Source organism: Melanerpes formicivorus, unplaced genomic scaffold (assembly GCF_026170545.1).
Source record: "Melanerpes formicivorus ecotype bairdi unplaced genomic scaffold, bMelFor1.0.p_v2 SCAF_12, whole genome shotgun sequence".
Lineage (NCBI taxonomy): Eukaryota > Metazoa > Chordata > Aves > Piciformes > Picidae > Melanerpes > Melanerpes formicivorus.
Window position 1 is genome coordinate 11,459,869 of NW_027142364.1, and position 22,090 is coordinate 11,481,958.

At 41.7% G+C, this 22,090-nt stretch overlaps 1 protein-coding gene across 13 annotated transcripts in view; it reads right to left on the reverse strand.

Moving 5' to 3' along the window:
* GIGYF2 (GRB10 interacting GYF protein 2) overlaps positions 1 to 22,090 on the reverse strand; it is a 77,764-nt gene that overhangs the window by 8,970 nt on the left and 46,704 nt on the right. For 6 of the 13 annotated variants that reach the window (XR_010988186.1, XR_010988185.1, XM_068145345.1 and 3 more), the window contains 17 exons: positions 19,834 to 20,013; positions 15,814 to 16,031; positions 15,563 to 15,725; positions 15,279 to 15,479; positions 14,670 to 14,860; positions 12,629 to 12,788; positions 11,666 to 11,832; positions 11,209 to 11,297; positions 10,134 to 10,241; positions 9,501 to 9,598; positions 9,059 to 9,159; positions 8,152 to 8,313; positions 6,367 to 6,468; positions 3,321 to 3,479; positions 2,217 to 2,453; positions 1,314 to 1,436; positions 14 to 217 (listed from right to left, as the gene is read on the reverse strand). Coding sequence is in view for 11 of the 13 variants with exons in the window: in XM_068145345.1 (XP_068001446.1) it covers positions 14 to 217; positions 1,314 to 1,436; positions 2,217 to 2,453; positions 3,321 to 3,479; positions 6,367 to 6,468; positions 8,152 to 8,313; positions 9,059 to 9,159; positions 9,501 to 9,598; positions 10,134 to 10,241; positions 11,209 to 11,297; positions 11,666 to 11,832; positions 12,629 to 12,788; positions 14,670 to 14,860; positions 15,279 to 15,479; positions 15,563 to 15,725; positions 15,814 to 16,031; positions 19,834 to 20,013 (2,663 nt within the window). In the remaining 2 variants the exon portion in view is untranslated. The remainder of the gene's footprint in view (positions 1 to 13; positions 218 to 1,313; positions 1,437 to 2,216; positions 2,454 to 3,320; positions 3,480 to 6,366; positions 6,469 to 8,151; positions 8,314 to 9,058; positions 9,160 to 9,500; positions 9,599 to 10,133; positions 10,242 to 11,208; positions 11,298 to 11,665; positions 11,833 to 12,628; positions 12,789 to 14,669; positions 14,861 to 15,278; positions 15,480 to 15,562; positions 15,726 to 15,813; positions 16,032 to 19,833; positions 20,014 to 22,090) is intronic. The other 7 variants (XM_068145341.1, XM_068145340.1, XM_068145339.1 and 4 more) reach the window with 7 other exon arrangements.

Here is a 22,090-nt window from a genome sequence, read left to right on the forward strand (position 1 = left end):
ATACTGTACGTACCGTAGTATTTCTGACTCTGTTCGGCTGCTGGTGTTGCTGTTGCTGTTGTTTCTGCATCTGCCTTGCCTCCTCCTGCTGTATCTCCAGCAAGGACTTGGTGGTGCCTGTTGGTTTGGTGACATTACCCCAGCCTGACAATTTTTGCTGCTGCTGCTGTTGTTGTTGTTGGAGGGCCTTCATTAGTTCACGCTGCTGACGCCTTTGCTGTTGCATGCAAGACAAAAGTGCTTGTATGTACTTTCAGAAGACAATTACTATTCAAAAGTCTATCTGGGAAACTGGTTTTAAATGGATTTCGCTCTTTTCTGGAGAACAGCTGACCTATTTTTTGAGCCATCACAGTGCCTCCAAATAGGAATCACAGAATCATAGAATTGTTAGGGGTAGAAGTAACCTCAAGGATCACCTAGTTCCAAACCCCCTGCCAGAGGCAGGGACACCTCACACTACATCAGGTTGCCCAGAGCCACAACCAGCCTGGCTTTAAAAACCTCCAGGGATGTGGCTTCTACCACCTCCCTGGGCAACCTGTTTCAGTGTTTCACCACCCTCATGGTGAAGAACTTCTTCCTAACATCCAATCTGAATCTACCCACTTCTATTTTTGTTCCATTACCCCTAGTCCTATCATTACCTGACACCCTAAAAAGTCCCTCAACAGCTTTCTTGTAGGCCCCCTTAAGATACTGGAAGGCCACAATTAGGTCTGCTTGGAGCCTTCTCTTCCCCAGACTGAATAGCCCCAACTCTTTCAGTCTGTCCTCACAGGAGAGGTGCTCTAGCCCCCGATCATCCTCATGGCCCTTCTCTGTGCACATTCCAGCACATCCATATCCTTGTAATAGGAGCTCCAGAACTGGACACAATACTCATGAAGTACCCACTAAATACAAACCCAGGAGAGAATACATTTGTCAAAAGACAACTGTAGCCAGCTAAACATCTGGCGTCTTGGAGGAATACCTTCTCTTGTACCATCACTTGTTAGATTTTCCCTCCCTCTTTAAATTGCCCTAGTCCTGTGGATATCTGCAAAGACAATGACAGAATTTGTACTGTGTTGTGAATGTTGTAGGGTTGTAAGGCTACACTTTTCCCTCCTGTCGGATACTTGCTTTATGAAGCTACAAAAAAATTTCAAACAAGTACTTACTGAACCTATGACTGAAAGACAGAATTTGACCTGAGTTACCATATTTCAAAAAACATTCCTCACCCTCATTATTTCTTCTAATAACAGTTAAGCAAATGTAGCTCAGTCCAGTCTAACAAGTGGCACTCCATTACTGTTAGCATTTACCTCCTCTCGAAGTTGCCGTTCCCGTTCTTCTTCCAATTTCTGGATTTCCGCCAAGGACAGAGTGGTCTGGGATTGACAAGCTCCTGAATTTGATTGCTGACCCCATGTTGAAGATGAAGGGAGCTGGGCCAAAAAACCGCATTGTTAGGAAGTATAATCATGAAAAATCAATATAAGCACGACACACAAGGAAAAGGAAAGGTCACCTTTAAAGTGGAACAAAACACTACAAAATTAAGTATGAAAAAGTCCTGTCTTTGAGTTGCCCTTTGATGTATCAGAGTGGCAGTGTGTCAAGACACTGCATTACAACTAATGTAACACATCACTGCCTGAAAAAGAGCAATCAATTTTGATTACAGAAACTTCAGGAACTCCAAGCTTTAGAAACTTTGCACTGGCTTTTGCTCATTGCAGCAAAACAAGCACGTGTACTCATCTGTGAATCCTCCTTCAATATGCTTCCATCAACTGAATCTTTCTTGTTTTGTAACTTACTTATTTCTTATTTTGTAACTGCACCGGGGAGGTTTAGGTTGGATGTTAGGAAGAAATTCTATACAGAGAGAGTGATTGCCCATTGGAATGGGCTGCCCGGGGAGGTGGTGGAGTCACCATCACTGGAGGTGTTCAGGAGGAGACTTGATGGGGTGCTTGGTGCCATGGTTTAGTTGTTTAGGTGGGTTGGATTGGTTGATAGGTTGGACGTGATGATCTTGAAGGTCTCTTCCAACCTGGTTTATTCTATTCTATTCACTTCCACAGTGAGCTATTGACCATCTTCCCTCTCCAGAGAGTTCACCTACACCTGCTCTGTTCAAGCTAGTCTAGACAGCCCTGAATCCAGCTGTTGTTTTACTTACTACACTGAAGGAGGAAATTACAACTGTAGTAAAATGGTACCTTCATTTGTGCAAGTTGCTGCTGTTGCTGCTGCTGTTGCAATCGTCGTAAAGCCTCCTGCTGCTGCTGTCTCTGTCTCATTATTTCTTTCTGGCGCTGGAGTTCCAGCTCCTTGCGCTTTCGCTCTTCTTCTTCGAGCCGCTGTCTGGCTGCCTCTTCTTCCATGCGTAGCCGACTTTCTTCAAGTCGCCGCTGAGCTTCCTCCTCTTCACGCGCCCACTTGGCAGCCTCCTCTTCCTTCCCAGGACATAAAGAGAAGCATACTTAGAAAAACTAAGTTACTGCTAATTGGCAGTATTAACATTCTAACAGAACAGAGAGAAGCCTTTGCACCTGCGCATCGGTGCTGTTTAGATTGTTCCTTTATGTTCTTGAGCAAAAAAGTCCCATAAAATAGTCTGTATGCCCTGAAAATCCCCAGCCCTCCACCAAGGACCTCAGAAGAGCATAACATCACCTTAGCTCAGGCTAGCTAATCTCATCCCATTTCTTTGTAGGAGTCATGCACCTTTCAGTTTGAGTTCAATCTGCTTATAGTACTTGCAGTCAAGCACTGCTACAGAGTGCAATAAAACTTGACAGAAACAAAAGGGCAAGAGGTTTTGACACAGATGGTGATGCTTACTGTTGTTACTCAACACTAGAGTTTCAAGGGGAAAGATGCTTCTGCTAAGAAAAGAGATGACTCTGTGGTGGGCTAGAAATGGTGATGAATGGCTTGCAAGGGATGACCCTGAAAAATCATTTTAAAATAGTAATAGGCAGTTGTGAAACAGACCTGGAAGTTCACATGAAGCCAATCATGCTTTAAATTCCGTTTGACTGAGGGGCTGTGACAGTATCAATTAGGGGGCAGGAAGCTCAATTTGCCCAATATGGACTGCTAAAGCTGAGCAAGATTAAAAACTTAATAGTATGACAAGAAAAAGGAAGAAAAAAGCTGTAACTTCAACAGCTGTTATAGTATCGGTACTACTGTCCCCAAACCTTTGCTTTCTTCCACCAAAACTGATGGCCTCTCAGGTACAGATGTAAGTGTCAAAGTCTGACTGTTTGAACAGATTCTGTAATTAAATATAATAGGTCCTTTTTGCCATTTTTCACCTGTTTACGAATTAACTCCTCTCTCTGCCGTCTTTCCTCCTCTTCTCTTCTTCTCTCTTCCAATCTTCTAAGTGCTTCCTCCTGTTGTTGCCGCTCCTCTTCCTCCCGCTGCCTCCTTAGTGCAATTTCCTGCTCTCGTTGTCGCCTCAGGGCTTCCTCCTGGAGTTGGAAACAGAACGCCAATCTATAAATGCCATTGTATTGATGAACTTCATCAGAACACAGACTACAACATGGTCTGGCCAGGTAAGTGTCCTCAAGAAAAGCTCCCTAGCTGCAAGCTAAGCACTACCAAAACAACTACACTGGACACTACATACCCTTGTGTTAATGAGTGCTTTGATGCAGCATACATCTTGTACATAATTAACGAAAACAGAAACATTGTGGTTTTGGTTTTAAAAGGAATGGTGCTAAGAATGAAACAAAGGGCGAGACTCCTCTTTCCAATATGTACTAACTGTATGTGTATTTTAATGTGTGGGTATCATTAATTCCCTTTTTTTGGGGTGGCAGTGGGGTGTCAGCTACAATTTGGAAGCTTTTCCTACTTAGAGGAGTTTCAAAACACTGACTCCTGAAGTGCACTGCAACATTCAAACCACATCTCCAGACACCAGAAATAAGTTGAAGAAGCCCAGTGCACTTAAGGCCTCGGCAACCTTTTCAAGTCTCAGAGATGTGGACCTCTTTGTGCAATAACCTTGACTGAGCTGTTCCTGAACTGCTTAAACATTATGGGCTACAAAAGGTCTCTTGAGAACTTTGATTTGGGGCTATCCCTAAACAACTTCCAATAAATTATATTTTGCTTTCCAAGTAGCAAAGTTATTTGCTTAATCAAAGCCAAAACATCAGTACCCTTTCCTACAGCTCTGAAGGTCAACAGGTTATTTTTCCATTCTGCTACTTGTTTTTTGGAGGAATGGGGCATAACCAGCCTTCAGCTGGCTTCCTGTATGTTGTTAAACAGGAGTTCATCTGTGCAACTTCACCTCCACTTCTGACTGTCCCTTGCATACAACAGCTTTGGGTTTTGCTGCCTTTTCTGATATCTGATGTCTAGTTACTGTGTTAAAGCCATCCTGCTTTCCAGTCTTTCTATTCTTCTCTCCACTTTCTGATGTATCCTACCACTTCAACCTCAAGATCCTACTTTTTAGACAAGAACATTTATAAGCGTTCATAAATGCTTTGGCCTTTTGAGCAGTTAGTATTGTGCAATCAAATCCTTACAAGCTTTTGTTGGGGTTTTTTTGTTTGTTTTTTTTAAATAAGGAATACATTATTCATAGGACTACTTGTGCAGCATGGATATAAATTTTGAGCTCTGGTAAATCACAGAAATTAATTCTGAAATCTAATAACCTTTTAATAATTCTGATACCAAAGCTCCATACACACAGCATAAATTGCTATACAGTTCACTGACCAACTGCACCATGCTTCTCTCTGACAGAGGTTAACCTCAGGTGTTTACAATTTAACTGTCAGTAGACACAATATAAGCAATTTTATGGAACTGAAGAGCTGCTGGCTGCAAGCCAAGTAGTAATTTGTATTCCTGTATATCAGTTCAGTGGTTTAGTGCTAAATGTAAGTGCAGTAAGTTTTTGTTCCACTAGTTGGACATAAACCAATAGATTGTGAATCATTTTCTCATTAATCAAGTCCCTGATTTGTCATATTCTCAAAACCTTCAAGTACAATACACACCACCTAGACCATTTTTGTAACTTGGGCCTGTAACTCTATTAATTGTACACATGTAGTCAAGTCACAGTAACCAAGTGTCCCCAGTACAAGTACTGAAAAATTTCTGCTTCTTGTTTCTTCTACTGAGAAGTCTGCTTCAAAGGCTGGAAGTGTGCCAGCCTGTTTTGTTTGATTACAGACCACACACCAGGATTTCAGTTCAGGATGCCTAACTGCCAGCCAGACTGGGGGATGCTTGGCACTAGTCATTGACATACCATGTAATACCTGAAAGAGAAGGACAAAGTGACCCTGTCCTACACAACAGTAGTTCACTGACTTCTCTGCCCTACTTTTCCTTTGGGAAAATGAGGCTAAAATTGCCATTAATAAAGCTGTAGGAATCTCCTTCTAGCTCAGGCATGCCAGGAGAGAGAAAGACTGCTGGATGACAGCAATTAAAAAATAAAGACATCTCTTCCCTTGAGAAGTAAAGGTGAATGGTGTTGTACCAACACGAGTGGGAAAAAAAGCTGCGAGACTGTGAAAGGCTGAGAGCCATGTGGCTGAAGTAATTATTTTTTCATACTCTTCACAGCTATAGAAAACGTTGTCTTAGAATTTACTTCTGTATCTTTTTATTCAATGTTTTTGTTTGAGCATATGACCAAAACCATTCAAAGCTCTCCAGCTTTCTGCCACTGACTCATATGGGAAACAGACTTATCCCTTCGGCTCTTACAGCTCCCATATTCATGGCTTCCTGCTCCAAGAGAATCCCAATACTCTTTAGTATCTCTTCTAATAATTGTCTTCAAGTACACATCTTGCTGTGGAGACAACTTATTTCAGATCCTTTAAAGTATCTGTAATATTGCAGAAAATCCTTAAGTAGAAATCCCCATTTCACCAGACTGAATTCTTAAATGAAGTATTATAACATTTTTTTGCAGTTAGTAACACCTAGAATTCTGCTTGTCTTTGTTACTAGGGAATATGAATCTTTGTTTGGTAGTTCTCGTCTTTGAGCCAGGTACTTGAAAGGGAGCACTAATGATATAATTCAGAAAAAATTATTAGCCAGTCATTAAACCTCAAATTTTGATCCTGAAAGGCATCAATCATTATAAAACAGCAGATACCAGACCATGAACAAAAAAGATATACAGGAACTACACAAGCTTGGCATGACTGTTTGCAGTTCTACAGTGCAAGTAATTGATGACAACTATGAACAGAACTGGATTCAACATTTGGTACGACATTTCATCCTACAGAATTGAATTTCTATTATTTTTTTTAATTTTTTTTTTTTTATTTAGAATTCACCATCAACAGCATATTTACTAACCTTATATACTAGTCTTTTATGCAGTATTACATCAAAAGCCTTCCTGAAGTCCAGGCAGATTAAGTCTACTGCTTCACCCCTCTCAGCTCTCACTGTCATCTCCTCAAAAGAAGTTAATCAAATTTGTTAAGCATCATCTCCTCCGTATAAATCCATGCTAATAAATCAGTTCATCCCTGATTCTACAATGCCTTCCAGTACAGAAGTCAGATTCAAATATCAGACCAGTTGTGTTTGTTTGGTTTCTTTTAATACAGAATACAATACTATTTTCTCTTTCCAGAGAAGTGCTTAAACTCTTTTGTTACCTTTTCAAGACATTACTGCTCAGAATTAAGCATTGTGGCAATTAATCAATTGGCAATAAACTAAGACACCTGCTGTTACACCTTTTCAATCCCATTATGCTTCCTCCCTGTAAATAATTATTTCCCATGACATCTCAGAAAGGGAGAATCAGATTGTTCTCTGTACAGAAAACTTTGGAATGTAATGGACATTTTGAAGTAGTTATACATAGTAGAAAACTCCGTCTCAAAAGAAATAACCCATGTGTATTTGAAGCCACCATGGATGACACATATTGAGTTACCAAGTGATCAGCTGAAAAATTAGTTGTTATTAAAACAGATCTAAAGTAAACTCAAAATTTAAACTTTTGAGATTATGATTGCTTTAATGCTACAGTAAACCTTGAACTCAAGCAAAGGATTTTTTTTTTCCACTGTACACCATTAATGACCTGCTATACATAAAGTAGATACATTAAAGCAAGGAGCCATTCATTTACAGATTTCATTCTTTAAAGATACCATGAAGGTTAGCTACACATCATACTGCAATCTACTGAAATAAATCTTCAGTGACAAACCCCGAACACTGAGTGAACTGAGGTCTATGACAAACTTAAAAGTAAAGATTCTAGAGGCTTCCTTGCAAGTGTCTGATCCTTAAACCATGAAACATGCAAATAAGCTTAACAATTAAACCACTGCTATCCTTCATATGCAGAGTGGAAAAATGTTAACTTTCACTGTCTTTATCTTAAGGAACACTAGTTCATCTGTCTTCCATACAGAATTCTGAAGTAAATGCTAGCAATGTCAAGCTAATAATGTCTCCAACCGATATTCTTGCAAGAACACAGTGCAACTGCTCTGTACATTCTACTGCAGCAGAGATCGTGCAATTCATTTACATAAATCTGCTTGTCCAAACTGCATCCTTTCCTTTCCCAAATACCAACTCAAGAAAATAAAGCTGACAGACTCTGACATAACCCAGAGAATGTCGTCAGAAAAATGTACTAAGTTCAAAAACCAAACCAACCAATCCCAGAAAAATAAACTGAATGTTACATCACTCTTTTCCACTATAGCCCAGTTTAGCCATTTGAAACAGCTGCTCAAGCTCCTGCCTACTCCAGAATACACCCTTATCAAGACACTAGACAAATGGTGAATCAAGATTAAATGTACAACACCTGGGCAACTAACTAAAGGCTAGTATTTACACTAGGGAGTTAGGAGTGAATATTCTACATGGAATAAAGCCTCTCAGCTCACAAACAGGAACCTATCTGGAAATGAACTCCAAAGTCCATTTCTTGGACTGCAATTTGGGCTCTTTAAGAACAGAAGAAGAGTAATTTCATATACTCACATTAAAAAAAGAGCTGTCTTCATATACATCTACTAAAGATTAATTCGACCCCACAGGATTCTTAAAGTGAGTTTTATAAAGTATTAAAATTAATTAGAGATGAACTACATTGAGGAAACTCACTTGCTTCCTGCGGGCCAGTTCTTCTTCTTCCCGTCGTTTCCTCTCATCTTCCTGCTGCCTCCTAAGTAGCTCTTCTTGTTGCCTCCGAAGCTCCTCCTGCCTTTTCCTCTCCTCTTCCTCTCGTTTGGCCCTCATTTCCACTTCTCTCCTCTCTTGCTCTAGCTACAATTCACACAAAACTATACTCAGATGCAGGTAAGGTATTCCTACACCATTTCTTAGGGCAACTCTGCTGAGATTATAGGAACAAGGTAACAGATGAAGCCTCTGACAGATGCTCTCCCTTGATTGCAATTTTACCTATCAGCTGGCTGCCTACTCAGGTCAGATTCCTGAAACAATTACTGACAATTTCTATTCTGCAACCAACAACAATTCTCTAATCTTTCTACACTGGCTCCTTAAAATAACCTCTGACTTTAGAAGCTAACAGCGAGTTGCTTTGCAGTCATCGTAAGATAATCAGTTTCAGGAAATGCATAGAATCTTACAGGTTCAAACCCACAAAACCAGTTTAATAGTTGAGTAAGAGTGAAACAACCCCAACAGGACTCAGGATTCAGGTGAAAAGATGCAAGTAGTATAAGAATGACCACCTGCTACTACTCAGGTTTGGGATGACAGTTCACTCTACAAAAAGGTGGCTAGTGAGGAATTTTTAATCAGAAGTATAAAACCCATAAACACTATGTTAGAGGTCACTAGTACCTCCACAGCAATGCTTTCTGAACAGCAGTCCACAAAGATTTCATAACTGGTTTCTATAACCCCTGTTCTCTTTATGATGTTTTTCCATGAACATCTAATCAAAGTCATACAGAGCTAATAATCTTCCATTGGCTCAAGTAACACAGTTGCATTCCAGAAGAGCAATCCCAACTTCTTACAGTATAAAACAGTTTCTGACCTTTGCAGCTTTGGCCTTCTCGAGCTGCTGAAGTTGTTCTAGAGCTGGTCCCTGAGCTGCAGTATCAATGGGGAGATCCCAGACACTGCTTCCTTCCCAGACTAGATAGTGAAGAGAACAAACAAACATCGACAAGCACAAATAAGCACATCAACAAAAAAAACCAACCACAACTGAAAGGGGATAATCTTGTGTACGCTGTTACAGAGTTTTATGTACTAAAATCATGATAACACATTAGCTTTAGTCAGTATCTAAAAACCTCTATCTTCCTGCAGAACAAGGTTTGTCCATTACTGAAGCAAGGCTCATTTTCCTACAAAAATCTTACACAAGAACCAGTTACTCAAAATCCTCTCATCAGAATGAAACAATTCTACGAAATAATAATCAGTTCCTCTGAACTTGTCTCAGCAGATCTGACACATGCTAAGCATCTTACCTGTAGGCTGTGAAGCTGACTGAAGTTCCCATATTGAGCCAGTGTCCGGCACTGACACAGACCTTGTAACAGGTGGCATCATGTTCTGTTCAGATATTCTGTAACACCAACAGGAAGAGTCAACATGCCACTTCCAGGGAGAGAAGTCCTCCGAACACACATGAGAATCAGTAATTTGTAACATACTCCTGTCCTTCCACACCTCTATTTAAAACAGAAATACGACGTGGACAACACCAGTTGCTTACAGAGCTTTTCCTCAACTCATCCCTGCTGCCAAGGGCTAAGACAGCTACTGCTACAGGTTTGCATTTGCTGCTTATAGGCTGGCACTGCAGAACTCAATGGGCAAAGCCATTCTGTTACCAGCACAACAGGTCTGTCAAAAAGATTCAATTTCAGCTATAAGATTTTTACTCCCGATTTTCATAAACATCCTCTGAGGTAGAGACCACATACATAAAGTAGCTGCCAACATCCTGGAACTGTTTCATATTCACACAATCTTTAAAATATGTAATAATCAATTACAAGCAAAGCTGAATAGGATGGGCCACTGACAAGACTATAATTGTTATATACAAGTTTGAGCACAGGAACAACGCTGTTAAGTTCAAGTCTGGGCTAACTCACCTCATCTTCAGGGCCTGGAACTGTTGCAAGAGAATAGCAAGCTGCTGCTGCTGCTGGGATGAGAGGGCTGCCTTTTGTTGCTGAGCCAGCACCTGTGCATATTGTTGTCTTCAAAAGAGAAGCAGATAATCACTGGTATTTGTTCACTTGCTTTTATCATGCCCAAGCTGCAGAAGTTGCACACAGATTCATTCTCTGGGACTAATGCCCAGTGACCTACATAATGTATGTGCTAAATGCTAGAGCAAATCACAGAATGGGGCCTTGCAAAGAGCCAAAATACAAGAACACAATACCTTGGCCCACATGAGCTGAACGACATTCTTCTGTAAGCTGTGCAATACCGCTTCCTTGTTTCTACAAACTGCATACAGATTGCTTAAATTAGCCTGGCTTTGATGACTGCACATCTACACAGATCAGTCTCTTCTCCATGAGGATGGGAAGGCATCCTCTGGTACAGGGGCAGGCTCTTGCCTTATCAAATCATAAGCTGACAATCAGAATTCAAAAATCATCACCACAGCTCATGCTTTCAGGACACATGAACGAGTAGTCTGACTGCTTTCTTTTCTCCAAGTTCTGACAAAACAGGTTTCAAGAACTGGCCAGAACTGAACAACTGACAACTATGGCAAAACAGATGACAAACTGCTTTCTCCAGCATTACCTTCCACTGACCTTCAAAATGCTAAGCAAACAGATCAAAGCAAATCCTGCCTTCTCCATCTCCAGTTCAAAGGATGTGTAGCATTCCCCTGACTCCAAAACATCCAAACTGCATTACAAGCATATCTGGGATTCACTTGGAATGTAACAGCTACCTCCATATAGCAGGTCTCACTAAAGTAGTTATGCAGGACACCAAAAAGGATGCTGAAAAGTGTGCCTGACGTAGCCACACTGTCCTAATCCTGTAGACTATTGTGATTGTGGAAGCAACTTATTGCTGTTGGAGTAGATGCATGCCCAGCCCCACTGCCCAAGGAAACAATGACTAGAAGCTGAACTCAGATGATTAAAAACGCTGAGCAGAACACAGCCACTTGAAGATCTCTGGGACTGGCAGTCTTACTGTATTAAAAGATGCTGATACTGGAGGTGCTGCATTTGGATCAGGGCCAACTCCTGTTGTCTGGTCAGCCGCTCTTGGTCCAGCTCACCCTAAGAATAAAATTTAAGAATAAAAAGTTCCATTTTTATAGTGTATGTAATAGCAGCAGTATGTTGCAAATGCAAGCAATGTAAATGTTGTACTCTGAACTGAAAAGACAAAGATGGAAAAACACCTAAACAGAGACCAACGTTTACAAAGCCTCTGGTATCCTAACTGAAATACACTGGACCAAGCATTCCACCCACAGACATGGCAAAGCAAACACTTAATAAAGCTGAGTCTTTTCTGCTCTTAAAAACAGAGTTCAGCTTTGGAGCTCAGAGCACCTGCAGTTCCAAGACAGCAGCTGATGTGTACGTAATTCAATTCCATTTGTTACAGGACTATGTGAATGCTGTAACTGTCACATACTTACCAGATGTGGAAGTGGTGCTGGACCTGGAGTAAAGGGAACCCTGCCCCACATTTTCATGATGTCTCCAAGTGGCTGAAACGTCTCATCACAGGCCCTCTTAACCAACAGTGACATAGTGAAGTACCCAGCCTGGAACCACTCTGCCATTTCCTGATTACTGAAAGGACCTGAAATAATATAAACCAATACACATGGGGGAAGGGGGAGTAAGGCCAAGTTGAGTATGCTGGAAACAAATAGGACAGTGCTTGTTACAAATAACCCAGTACTTAGTAACAGGCATTCCTGATGCTGCCTCCCCAAAAAGGGATTAAGTAGCTACTAAAAGAGAGCTTTGAGACCACCAAAAGAAAAGTACCCTCTGAAAGCAAAGATGCAAATATCTACACAAAATGCCTACTTCAACTTAAATCTCAGATTTTCTGCAATTGAAATGAAAAAAGCAAGCATGAAAAGTTGGTGTCATATCAACTAATAATGCACTGGCTGCAAATACAATTTAAACTGTGATCGTGAGCAGGCACTGGCTTGGGAAAACTTGCTTTCTCTTTGCTCTAGATTCTAAACCTCTCTCTGAATACTTTGTGTCTTTGGGCTGAGACTTGAAAACTGACTTCAGGGCTTCTCATGGATTCTTCATCAAGCTATTGAATGGTCACATTCTTGGGTTTTACCACTATTTAGAAATCTGAGTACTGGCGTGAAAACTAGCTTTTAGTTTAACCTACACATGAAGTGATGGCAAACCTCAGCCACAAAAAGGTGTAATTCTGGACAGCAGGCATGCTGAGCTGATGGAGGCAGTGATGAGAAGACAACCTATTTTCAAAATCTAATTCTGGAGTGGTAAATTCCCTGTGCTGTTTTTGTGAAAACAAGCATCAAGTATCTGTTGGTGGTAATCTTGTGAAGAACTAACAGTTCAGTGAAACAAAAGAGGAAGCGTAAAGGGCACAGACCTACCCTGAATTTCTCCTTGAGGATCTTTGTAGTACCACTTCTGCATGGCTTCGTGGAACAATGGCATAGATGAACCCTTTGCTCTGTGCTCTTGAATTTTTGCCGCTAGTCTTTCATCATCAAGGGCGCTGTCCTGCAGGTATGCCACCATTTTCTCTGCTTGCTGCAGGAGACATCAAAACCAGCAAGGAATACAAGAGTCAGATGTGTGCTTACCGATTTGAAAATGAGCATGTTACACACAGCAGTGTGCCCAGGTGGCCAAGAAGGCCAAAGGCATCCTGGCCTGTATCAGGAATAGTGTGGCCAGCAGGAGCAGGGAAGTCATTCTGCTCTGTACTCAGCACTGGTTAGGCCACACCTTGAGTACCAGTTCTGGGCCACTCAGTTTCGGAAAGATGTTGACTTGCTGGAACGTGTCTAGAGAAGGGCAACAAAGCTGGTGAGGGGTTTGGAGCACAAGCCCTATGAGGAGAGGCTGAGGGAGCTGTGGTTGCTTAGCCTGGAGAAAAGGAGGCTCAGAGGAGATCTTATTGCTGTCTACAACTACCTGAAGGGAGGTTGTGGCCAGGTGAGGGTTGGTCTCTTCTCCCAGGCAACCAGCACAAGAACAAGAGGACACAGTCTCAAACTGCTCCAGGGCAGGTTTAGGCTGGATGTTAGGAAGAAATTCTACACAGAGAGTGATTTGCCATAGGAATTGGCTGCTCAGGGAGGTGGTAGAGTCATCATCACTGGAGGTGTTTAAGAGACTGGATGGGGCACTTGGTGCTATGGTTTAGCTGATTAGATAGCATTGCGTGATAGGTTGGAGTCGATCTTAAAGGTCTTTTCCAACCTGGTAAATTCCATTCTATACCCACTCTACCAGAAATTACAGTGAACTCAGGACCTGGTGTAACTACCACAATCCCTGAGCTCAGGCTACCACCTTGTCAGAATCCTGAATAAGCACAGTTCACCTGCTTAAGCAAAGCTTTAAAGTAACTTGCCAAGTGTTCACATGGTATCATGGTGAAAACTAAAACACTAGTGTGAAAAGTTCTGCATCCCAGCAGTCACTGAACTTCCATGAACACAGTCCGCACTTCCTACATCAGGGAATCACAGGATCACAGAATCATTTCAGTTGGAAATGACCTTCACATTTGAGTCCAACCACTATCTAAACTCTAGCAATGCTAATGCTAAATGATGTCTCTCTGCACATCTTTGCCTCTTTTAAACACCTCAAAGGATGGGGATTCAACCACCTCCCTCAGAGCCTGTTCCAGTGTTTAACCCTCTCAGTGAAGAAGTTTCTGCTCGTGTGCAACCTAAACTTCCCCTGGTGCAATTTGAGGACATTTCCTACCAATCTACCACTTGTTACTGCAGGGAGAAGAGACTAACACTCACCTTACTACAACTTTCTTTCAGGGAGTTGTGGAGAGTGAGAAAGTTTCACCTCAGCCTCCTTTTCTCCAGACTAAACAATGCCAAATCCCTCAGCTGCTCCTCAGCAGACCTGTTCTCCAGACCCTTCACCAACTTCATTGCCCTTCTCTAGACATGCTCCAGCACCTCAATGTCTTTCTTGTAGTGAGGGCTCCAAAACTGAACGCAGTACTCAAGGTGTGGCTTCACCAGTGCTTGAGCAAAAGGTGACAATCCCTTCCCTGGTCCGGCTGGACACACTACTGCTGATATAGGGCAGGATGCTGTTGGCCGCCTTTATGTACCTTCTGTTTTTCATAAACCTACTGGGCATATTCTTTTACAGTTTCTCAACACAAATGGAAAGACTACTTGACAGTACTCATTAGTGCTAGGATCTCAACTCTTTAACATTGGGTATAGTACTCTTGTTCAGAAAAACAATATATAAACTTGAATTATTCTCCAAAAACCAAAAAGACAGACAGACAGACAAGGAGGTTTCAGTACACATTGTGGAGTGTCAAGTATCAGTTACATTGCTGTTTTTATGGGCTTCAAATTCTCTGCATTATGCATTCCTCCAGTCTCACAACTGTCAACAACAAAGGAATTTGAGAAATTTTACCTGCTCTAAGTGTTTGAGGCCCTCTTCATCATCTGGGTCAGTGGGAATGTTGCCCATGCCTGGAGCAGCTGTGACAGGTGTCTGAACTGTCCGCAAAGCAGGATTTGAAGTGGAAACAGGTGGAGAAAGATGAGCAGGAGAAGCTGTGTCTGCAGGAATCTGTGGTAAAGGTTGAGCAACAGAAGCCAAATCTAAAAGAAAAATGTTAAAAGGAATTAATTTCCTTTAACATAAATGAAAATTACTTTTAAGAAGTTATTGCAGCATACATCCAGCAGCTCAAAATTAGCACCAAAGCAAGCCTTTTCAGATCACTGCACACTGGCACTGCTTACAGCACAAGTACCCAACCTGACTTCAAGGGAAAACCATCTTAGTCCAGACTGATCTGCTCTACCACAACAAAACACATCCACAACTACCTGATGTTTCTCTAGGCTGTACTGCAATGTGAAGTACTAGTGCACTGCATTTAAGATGGTGTATTCGACAAATCCTGCATTTATAGACCATCTGGTGAATCCCAGCACTTCATCACCATAATCTCTTAGAAGAGACCAAGACTAATCCCAAGTAATGGAAACTTTAGGAATTTATCAAATGTATTACCTTCCCCTCGGTTGGACATCTTGGCTGGCGGTGTATTCTCCGATCGACTCTCTTTATCTTCTGCTTTTTCTGTTCTCTCTGTCACAGACTCTTCCTTCCTTTCAAAAAGGCTTGTCTGCAGTGGGTCTGGAGGCTGGGATTTCGGTGGCGTATCTGACCTGGCAGCTGGTGAAGATGTTCGCACTGCTTCTTCCACTGCTTCTGTAACATTGAGTGGCTCAATGTAACTGTAGAAACAAACTCTACACTGCAAATAGAATAGACACACAAGAATTCTCCCTTACCTGTCGCTACTCTATCTGTTTTCTCCCCTTCTTTCTTGGTGGCCTTTTCATGCTCTTTGGCTTCTTCATTGTGGCTCCCTTCAGAGTCAGATCTTTCTTCCCCTTCCTCCACAGGTCGGAAGTCCATCTCCTGTTCCTCAGGGATTGGCTCCTTCTGCACCTTCTATAAAGTCAACATAATCATCCATAACCCACATGAAACAAGAAGACATTTTCTCAAAGAGAGCAAAGGGCCCAAGACAGCTTCTCACCTTTAAAGAAAGAAAAGCTCCAGATGAGTCAAATGTTCCCATTTCTTCTTCTGCATCTTCTAAACACCACTCAGGGAGACTGTCCCTGTCATCATCCATGCTGCCACTCCCACACCGTACTCGTCGATAGCCCCGTTCGTCATCTCGTTCCCGGAAATCAAACTCAAACCTCCGCCGCCGCTCCATGTGTTCCCGCCAGCCTGCAGAACGAGGGCCGTCTAAGGTGGGGGGAAAGCAACTTTACAAGACAGTCCTAGGGGGGTAGTAGCTTACTTGGAAAGACAAAAGGGTGAATGAAGAGATGACAGTGATATAACTCAGAAAACCCTTACAGGGTACAGTCCACCTATGAAGGGGCATCTTAAAGGACAAAGGAAAGAAAAGACACATCTCATCATTTAGTAGGAGACTTCGAAATACTGACCCATGTCCATCCCCAGATTGTAAACTCTATTGTGAGCATCAAAAAACTGTGTCAGGCTAAGAAAGCTGGACTACATCTAAAACATGCTGGAGCACCCACACAAGACAAGCAACACTAGAGACTTGCTCAATTTATCAGCCATCATTAACTCAAAACCTTTTTTGGTTTCTTTATACATACAATGTTTTAGAATAAATCTTTATTTAGAATAAACCAAACCAGGTTGGAAGAGACCTTCAAGATCATCGTGTCCAACCCATCAACCAATCCAACCCACCCAAACAACTAACCCATGGCACCAAGCACCCTGTCAAGTCTCCTGAAAACCTCCAATGACGGCAACTCCACCACCTCCTCAGGCAGCCCATTCCAATGGCCAATCACTCTCTCTGTATAGAGCTTCTTCCTAACATCCAACCTAAACCTCCCGTGGTGCAGCCTGAGACTGTGTCCTCTTGTTCTGGTACTGGCTGCCTGGGAGAAGAGACCATCATCCGCCCGTCTACAACCTCCCTTCAGGTAGTTGTAGAGAGTGATAAGGTCGCCCCTGAGTCTCCTCTTCTCCAGGCTGAGCAATCCCAGCTCCCTCAGTCTTTCCTCATATGGCCTGTGTTCCAAACCCCTCACCAACTTCATTGCCCTTCTCTGGACTCGTTCCAGCAAGTCAACATCCTTCCTAAACTGAGGGGCCCAGAACTGGACACAGTACTCGAGGTGTGGCCTAACCAGTGCAGTGTACAGGGGCAGAATGACCTCCCTGCTCCTGCTGGCCACACTGTTCCTGATGCAGGCCAGGATGCCATTGGCACTCTTGGTCCTGAACAAACCACTCATGCTTTTTTCCCCTCCTGCCCTCAGAAAAGAGTTTTGAGCATATATGTGGAAAAGGGACTGAGGACTACAAAAAACACCTTTGAAAAGAGCTGTTTAAGTCTTTGGAAGTGTATTTTGCCAGGGAATGCCAAAACTTGGAATGATAAATAACACGAGGCAAAATTCTCCAAACACTTTTAACACTTTTCTTTCTAATCTATTCAGAAGACATCTTCACTCAGCCAACCTTAAAAATCTCTGACTGCAGTATTGCTATTTAAACTGTAAAGAACTTGCTCCTACAGAAAGCAAAGTGGGAGTAAAAGGATCGTAAATTAACTTTACACCCAAGAGGAGTTATCTTTACCAGAAAAATGCAAAGCAAAATTGAAAGCATGTTAACTTTTTCAGTGCTTTTAAGAGGGCTGTGTATCTTCTGGAGAAAGAATTTTTTTTGTTGTTGTTGTTTTTTAAATCTTAGAATTTGTGCAATCAGTGCAGTCTGTTTATCAAACAGCTACCCTTTTTTTGGTCACAGTAAAGAGGAAAAACTGTTCACTTGGCTTCCTATGAATGAGCAGCGTTTCCACACTACTCACAAAAAATCCACCTTCATGTCACAAATACAGGAAATGTAAAACAAACTCCTCCTAGAAATACTATGGACTTTATACACTAAAAAGAAACAACCACAAAAGGTGAGACTTCAACAGGGCATTCACTATACCATATGTGCTTATTTGCAAGTAATTCCACTGTGTAACCTAATCTATGCTTTTATTTATGACATGGAATCTATGCTTTTATTTATGACATTATGCTTTTCTTGGGGATGCCCAATGACAGGATAAGGTGCAATGAGTGAAAGCTGAGGCATAGGAAATGCCATATAAGCATGAGGAAAAGATTTTTCACTGTGAGGCTGACAGAACATTGGAACAAGCTGCCCAAAGGGGTTGTGGAGTCTTCCTCTCTGAAGATACTCAAAACCTGCCTGAACACATTCCTGTGTGATCTGGCATAGGTGATCCTGCTCTGGCAGGGGAGTTGGACTGGATGATCTTTTGAGGTCCCTTCCAAACCCTAACATTGTCATTCTGTGAAATAACAAAACTGTCCTACTGATGTTCTTAAGCAACCTTCATGTCATTTAAAAAAGATGTGAGGTAAGACTGCACTTGCCTCATCTTTTCTGCCTGCTTTAAATGAGTTTCTATGATCTTAGGGCCATTATGTCAACCTCCTGTTCATCAGTAGCTTCTCAAATAAGATGTAAGCAAACAGAATCACTGAGGATGTACTAATGGAGTTAATACTCCAGAGAGCTCAAGAACCACTTCATGCATCCTCTTCAACTGGACATCTGCATTATGTCCCATGAATCTCTGCCCAAAAGACCCAGGTTTCTAAATTAGTGCAGTCCCAGGATGTGTAGGTTTCTAAGAGGTTCTTTACGTGCAAGTCACACATGCTGTTCAATCTTAAAATAACATGTTAAAATGCTGTTCCATTTTAAAAGAACAGAAGCACCTCTGGGAACAAGCAGTAAGACAGACTATACAATCTACTTGAAAGACAGCATCAGAAGCAGCATTAAGTTTACAGAATCACAGAATCAACCAGGCTTTTTTTTTTTGCAGATACTGTATATGAACCTAATTTTTATTTTGCTCAATTTCAGAGCAAGATTATGCACAAGGGGGTTGTGCATAAAATGAGCAGATTTAGGTCAGCCATCCTGCAGTAAACATAGCTGAAAGAACAAGACGAATTCAAAAGCTGGAAAAACAGGGGTCTGTGGGAGTCAAACTATTATTTGCTTAACAGAAGGTGGTAAACTCAAGCCTGACAACTGCTGTGTTCTTCTAAACTATTCTCACTCCATCAGAAAAACAAACAAACACACACACACTAGCAGCATACAATCTAGTAGGGAGTACGCAGAGCCAAGTCAAAGCAAGGTCCAGCTAAACAAATGACAACAGTACTCAGAAGATATTTCTATTTTTAGCACAACACGTGATTAGTACTATTACCTAACAATAGAATAAGTACTAAGAAGCAGTTTAAGCCATGCCAATTTGAGTTAATTGTTTAAAGCAAGAACGTGATTAAAAGAGTTTCGATGGTCCTGTGGCTACTGCTAACAGGAGAATTTAAATACAGCTCTAACCAAAGCTGAGAGACTAGTTCAACACAGCTGGTGGCTCAGTCTGTCTCAATGCTAACAGCTCCTCTGCAGATCTACAGAATTCCTAGAATAGCCTTTTTAGGATACCTGCTAAAGCCTAACTTGTAAGCAGTTATTTCGTGAGGGTTGGTCTCTTCTCCCAGGCAACCAGCACCAGAACAAGAGGACACAGTCTCAAGCTGCACCAGGGGAGATTTAGGCTGGATGTTAGGAAGAAGTTCTTCACAGGAGTGATTGGCCATTGGAATGGGCTACCCAGGGAGGTGGTGGAGTCACCATCACTGGAGGTGTTCAGGAATAGACTGGATGGGGTGCTTGGTGCCATGGTTTAGTTGATTAGAGTTGGATGACAGGTTGGACTCAATGATCTCAAAGGTGTTTTCCAACCTGGTTAATTCTAATCAATTCTATTTTGTGATGAAGAGCCTCATGTATGCCAAAACAGTATTTAAGGACTGAAACCACAGGAACTTTAGCTACTTGTGTCCCAAATTTTGTCACCTCCCTTTTCCTCTGCTTCCCCCATGCCCCGATTCACCCACTGCCTTTTCCTTACAACCACAGCTGAATTTTTGCCTAGATCTCCTCTCACCTGGACTGTGCGGGCGCCACCTCTCACCATCCCTCCGTGACCCAGCCAGTCGCCAACCTCCATCATCATCTTCCCCATTCTGTTCCTCCCTGAAGATGCGCCAGTTCTCACTCTCAGAGCGTATAAACTCATGCTTCCTCCCCGTTGTTGCTGTCCCACCTTCCTCAAAGTTTGGTCTCACTGCAAAGAAAGCACATGCCAGTTAACATGCATCCCTGTCTTTAGGTACCTAGAAACAAAAATGTTGAAATCTTCCTTCCTGAGAGTCAAAAAAGCACCAGAATTGGTGACAGGAACCTAGGACAGGAATGAAAGTTAATGAAGGAAAAAAATGGAGAGGGTAAGGAAAATCTTCCATGTACCTAAATACCTTGGGGTAGAAAGACCGAGAAAAGCAAAATAAAAACTACACACACTTACAAAAAAACAAAACAACCCACAAACAAACAAAAATCCCCATCACACCAAAAAAAACCCAAACAACCCCAAACACAAACCCACACCCAGAAGAAAGCAAAGCATACAGTAAATTATTACATGGCTAGGAAAGACAGAAAAAGATGGCAAGAAACACACTAAAGAAAAATAGGAATACAGGAAACTGTAAACATCTCACATTTTATACAGAGCAAACATACTTGCTGCTTCTGCAATAAAAAGAATGAGATCTACGTATTTGATCCAATAGATGCACAGTGTTCTTGCAATGTTTTTAGAGACTGAAAATTCAAAGTAGGATCAAAAAAGAAACACATAATGTTAACATTAGCTTGTGAGTCCATCTTCTAGAGAGCCAGGGACAGCATATTCAGTCAGAAGGAAATCTAGTCAAACTCAAGTATGAGTCTGCAACAGAGGTTTAAGAGGTAAGATAGTCTTTTAGTTTCTAATCTGTGTTATAATAAAACTAAACCATAAAATCCTCAAGTACTTAAAGAGCAACACTTCGTGAACATACCACAAAAGGATGATGTAAATACTTTTTATAAAGAACCCACATTATACACCAGTAACTCAGGCTAAGACATGCATGCATGCTGCTTTCACTGTTGATTCATCCTGACAATGATACTTCACCACCAAAATAAACGAGAGTGCTAGCTTCAGGACTTCTGGGTTTTCTATTTCTTTAACTATGTTTAGCTGTGTAGCACCAGAGTTCTCACAGGAATCACTGTGACACCACTTCTTTGCTGATGCTACTAACCAGGGTTAATCTGAAATTGTGTAGTTATCTTTTAAAAAAAGCCAACAATGAAACTCAAGTACTAGAGACATGTATACTTAATTTTGCTTCTTTCAGTCTTAGGATGATACTTGGTTAAGATTTTATGCCTGCTTGCTTAGGAAAACGCAAGCATGAGTATGCACTAAGATTCCTGGGGTAGAAAGGGATGTTTTCAAGAATTTAGTTTAGGAAGGATAGGAGATTGCATTCCCCTTTCTTTGTATCATGCAGATTTTCAGTCAGTGAAGAAACTGAAGAAAATCTGAAGAACAAGCACTTGAAATTCTACAGCACATCAGCCCTCTGTTCAGAGTTCCGAAATTCTTCCTACGTAGAGATAGTGTGCTCTGGAAACAGGAAACAATCTTTGGACTTGGCACATACCTTGGAGAAAAACAAATATCCCTTCTCCAAGATCTCAAAACACTGGAGGGGAAAAAAAAACAACCACCACAACAAAAAAAAGAACAACCACCACATCATCATTCTCCACAGTATATTGTTTTAAAGAGGGACTACGCTGGAAGAGTGAAAGGGGAATTCAAGCCACAATACTAAATCCATGAAGTTTCCTATTTCCCATGCTCCAGATTGACATCAAATCCTTTTACCACTGCCACAGGAACACATTTCTACAAGAATTACCAAAATAGTAGGCCCCCTGACCCATCAGACAGGTGAGGCAGGAAACACCCCAACATTTAAGATACAAGAGTTCTTACACCCTGATGACTACAAGTGACTAGAGGCCCTCAGAAAGGTAATTAGAATACCTCCCTCAAGTTGCTTCTACACAAAGAGCTGAAGTGCATCAACTACAATACACCACCAGTACCAACAGGCAATCTAAGCTATGACAGACCCCATTTACTTCATTGAAGGGAAGGAACATCTGGCTAAAGATCACTTCTGTACTTGCTGGGCTTTGGGAACACAGTGTATTTTGGAAGTTGCTGGCAATACTGGCTCTGAATAAATCTGAACTGCTGAGACATTCAACTCCTTTCATTTGGTAGGTGCAATGTTGAC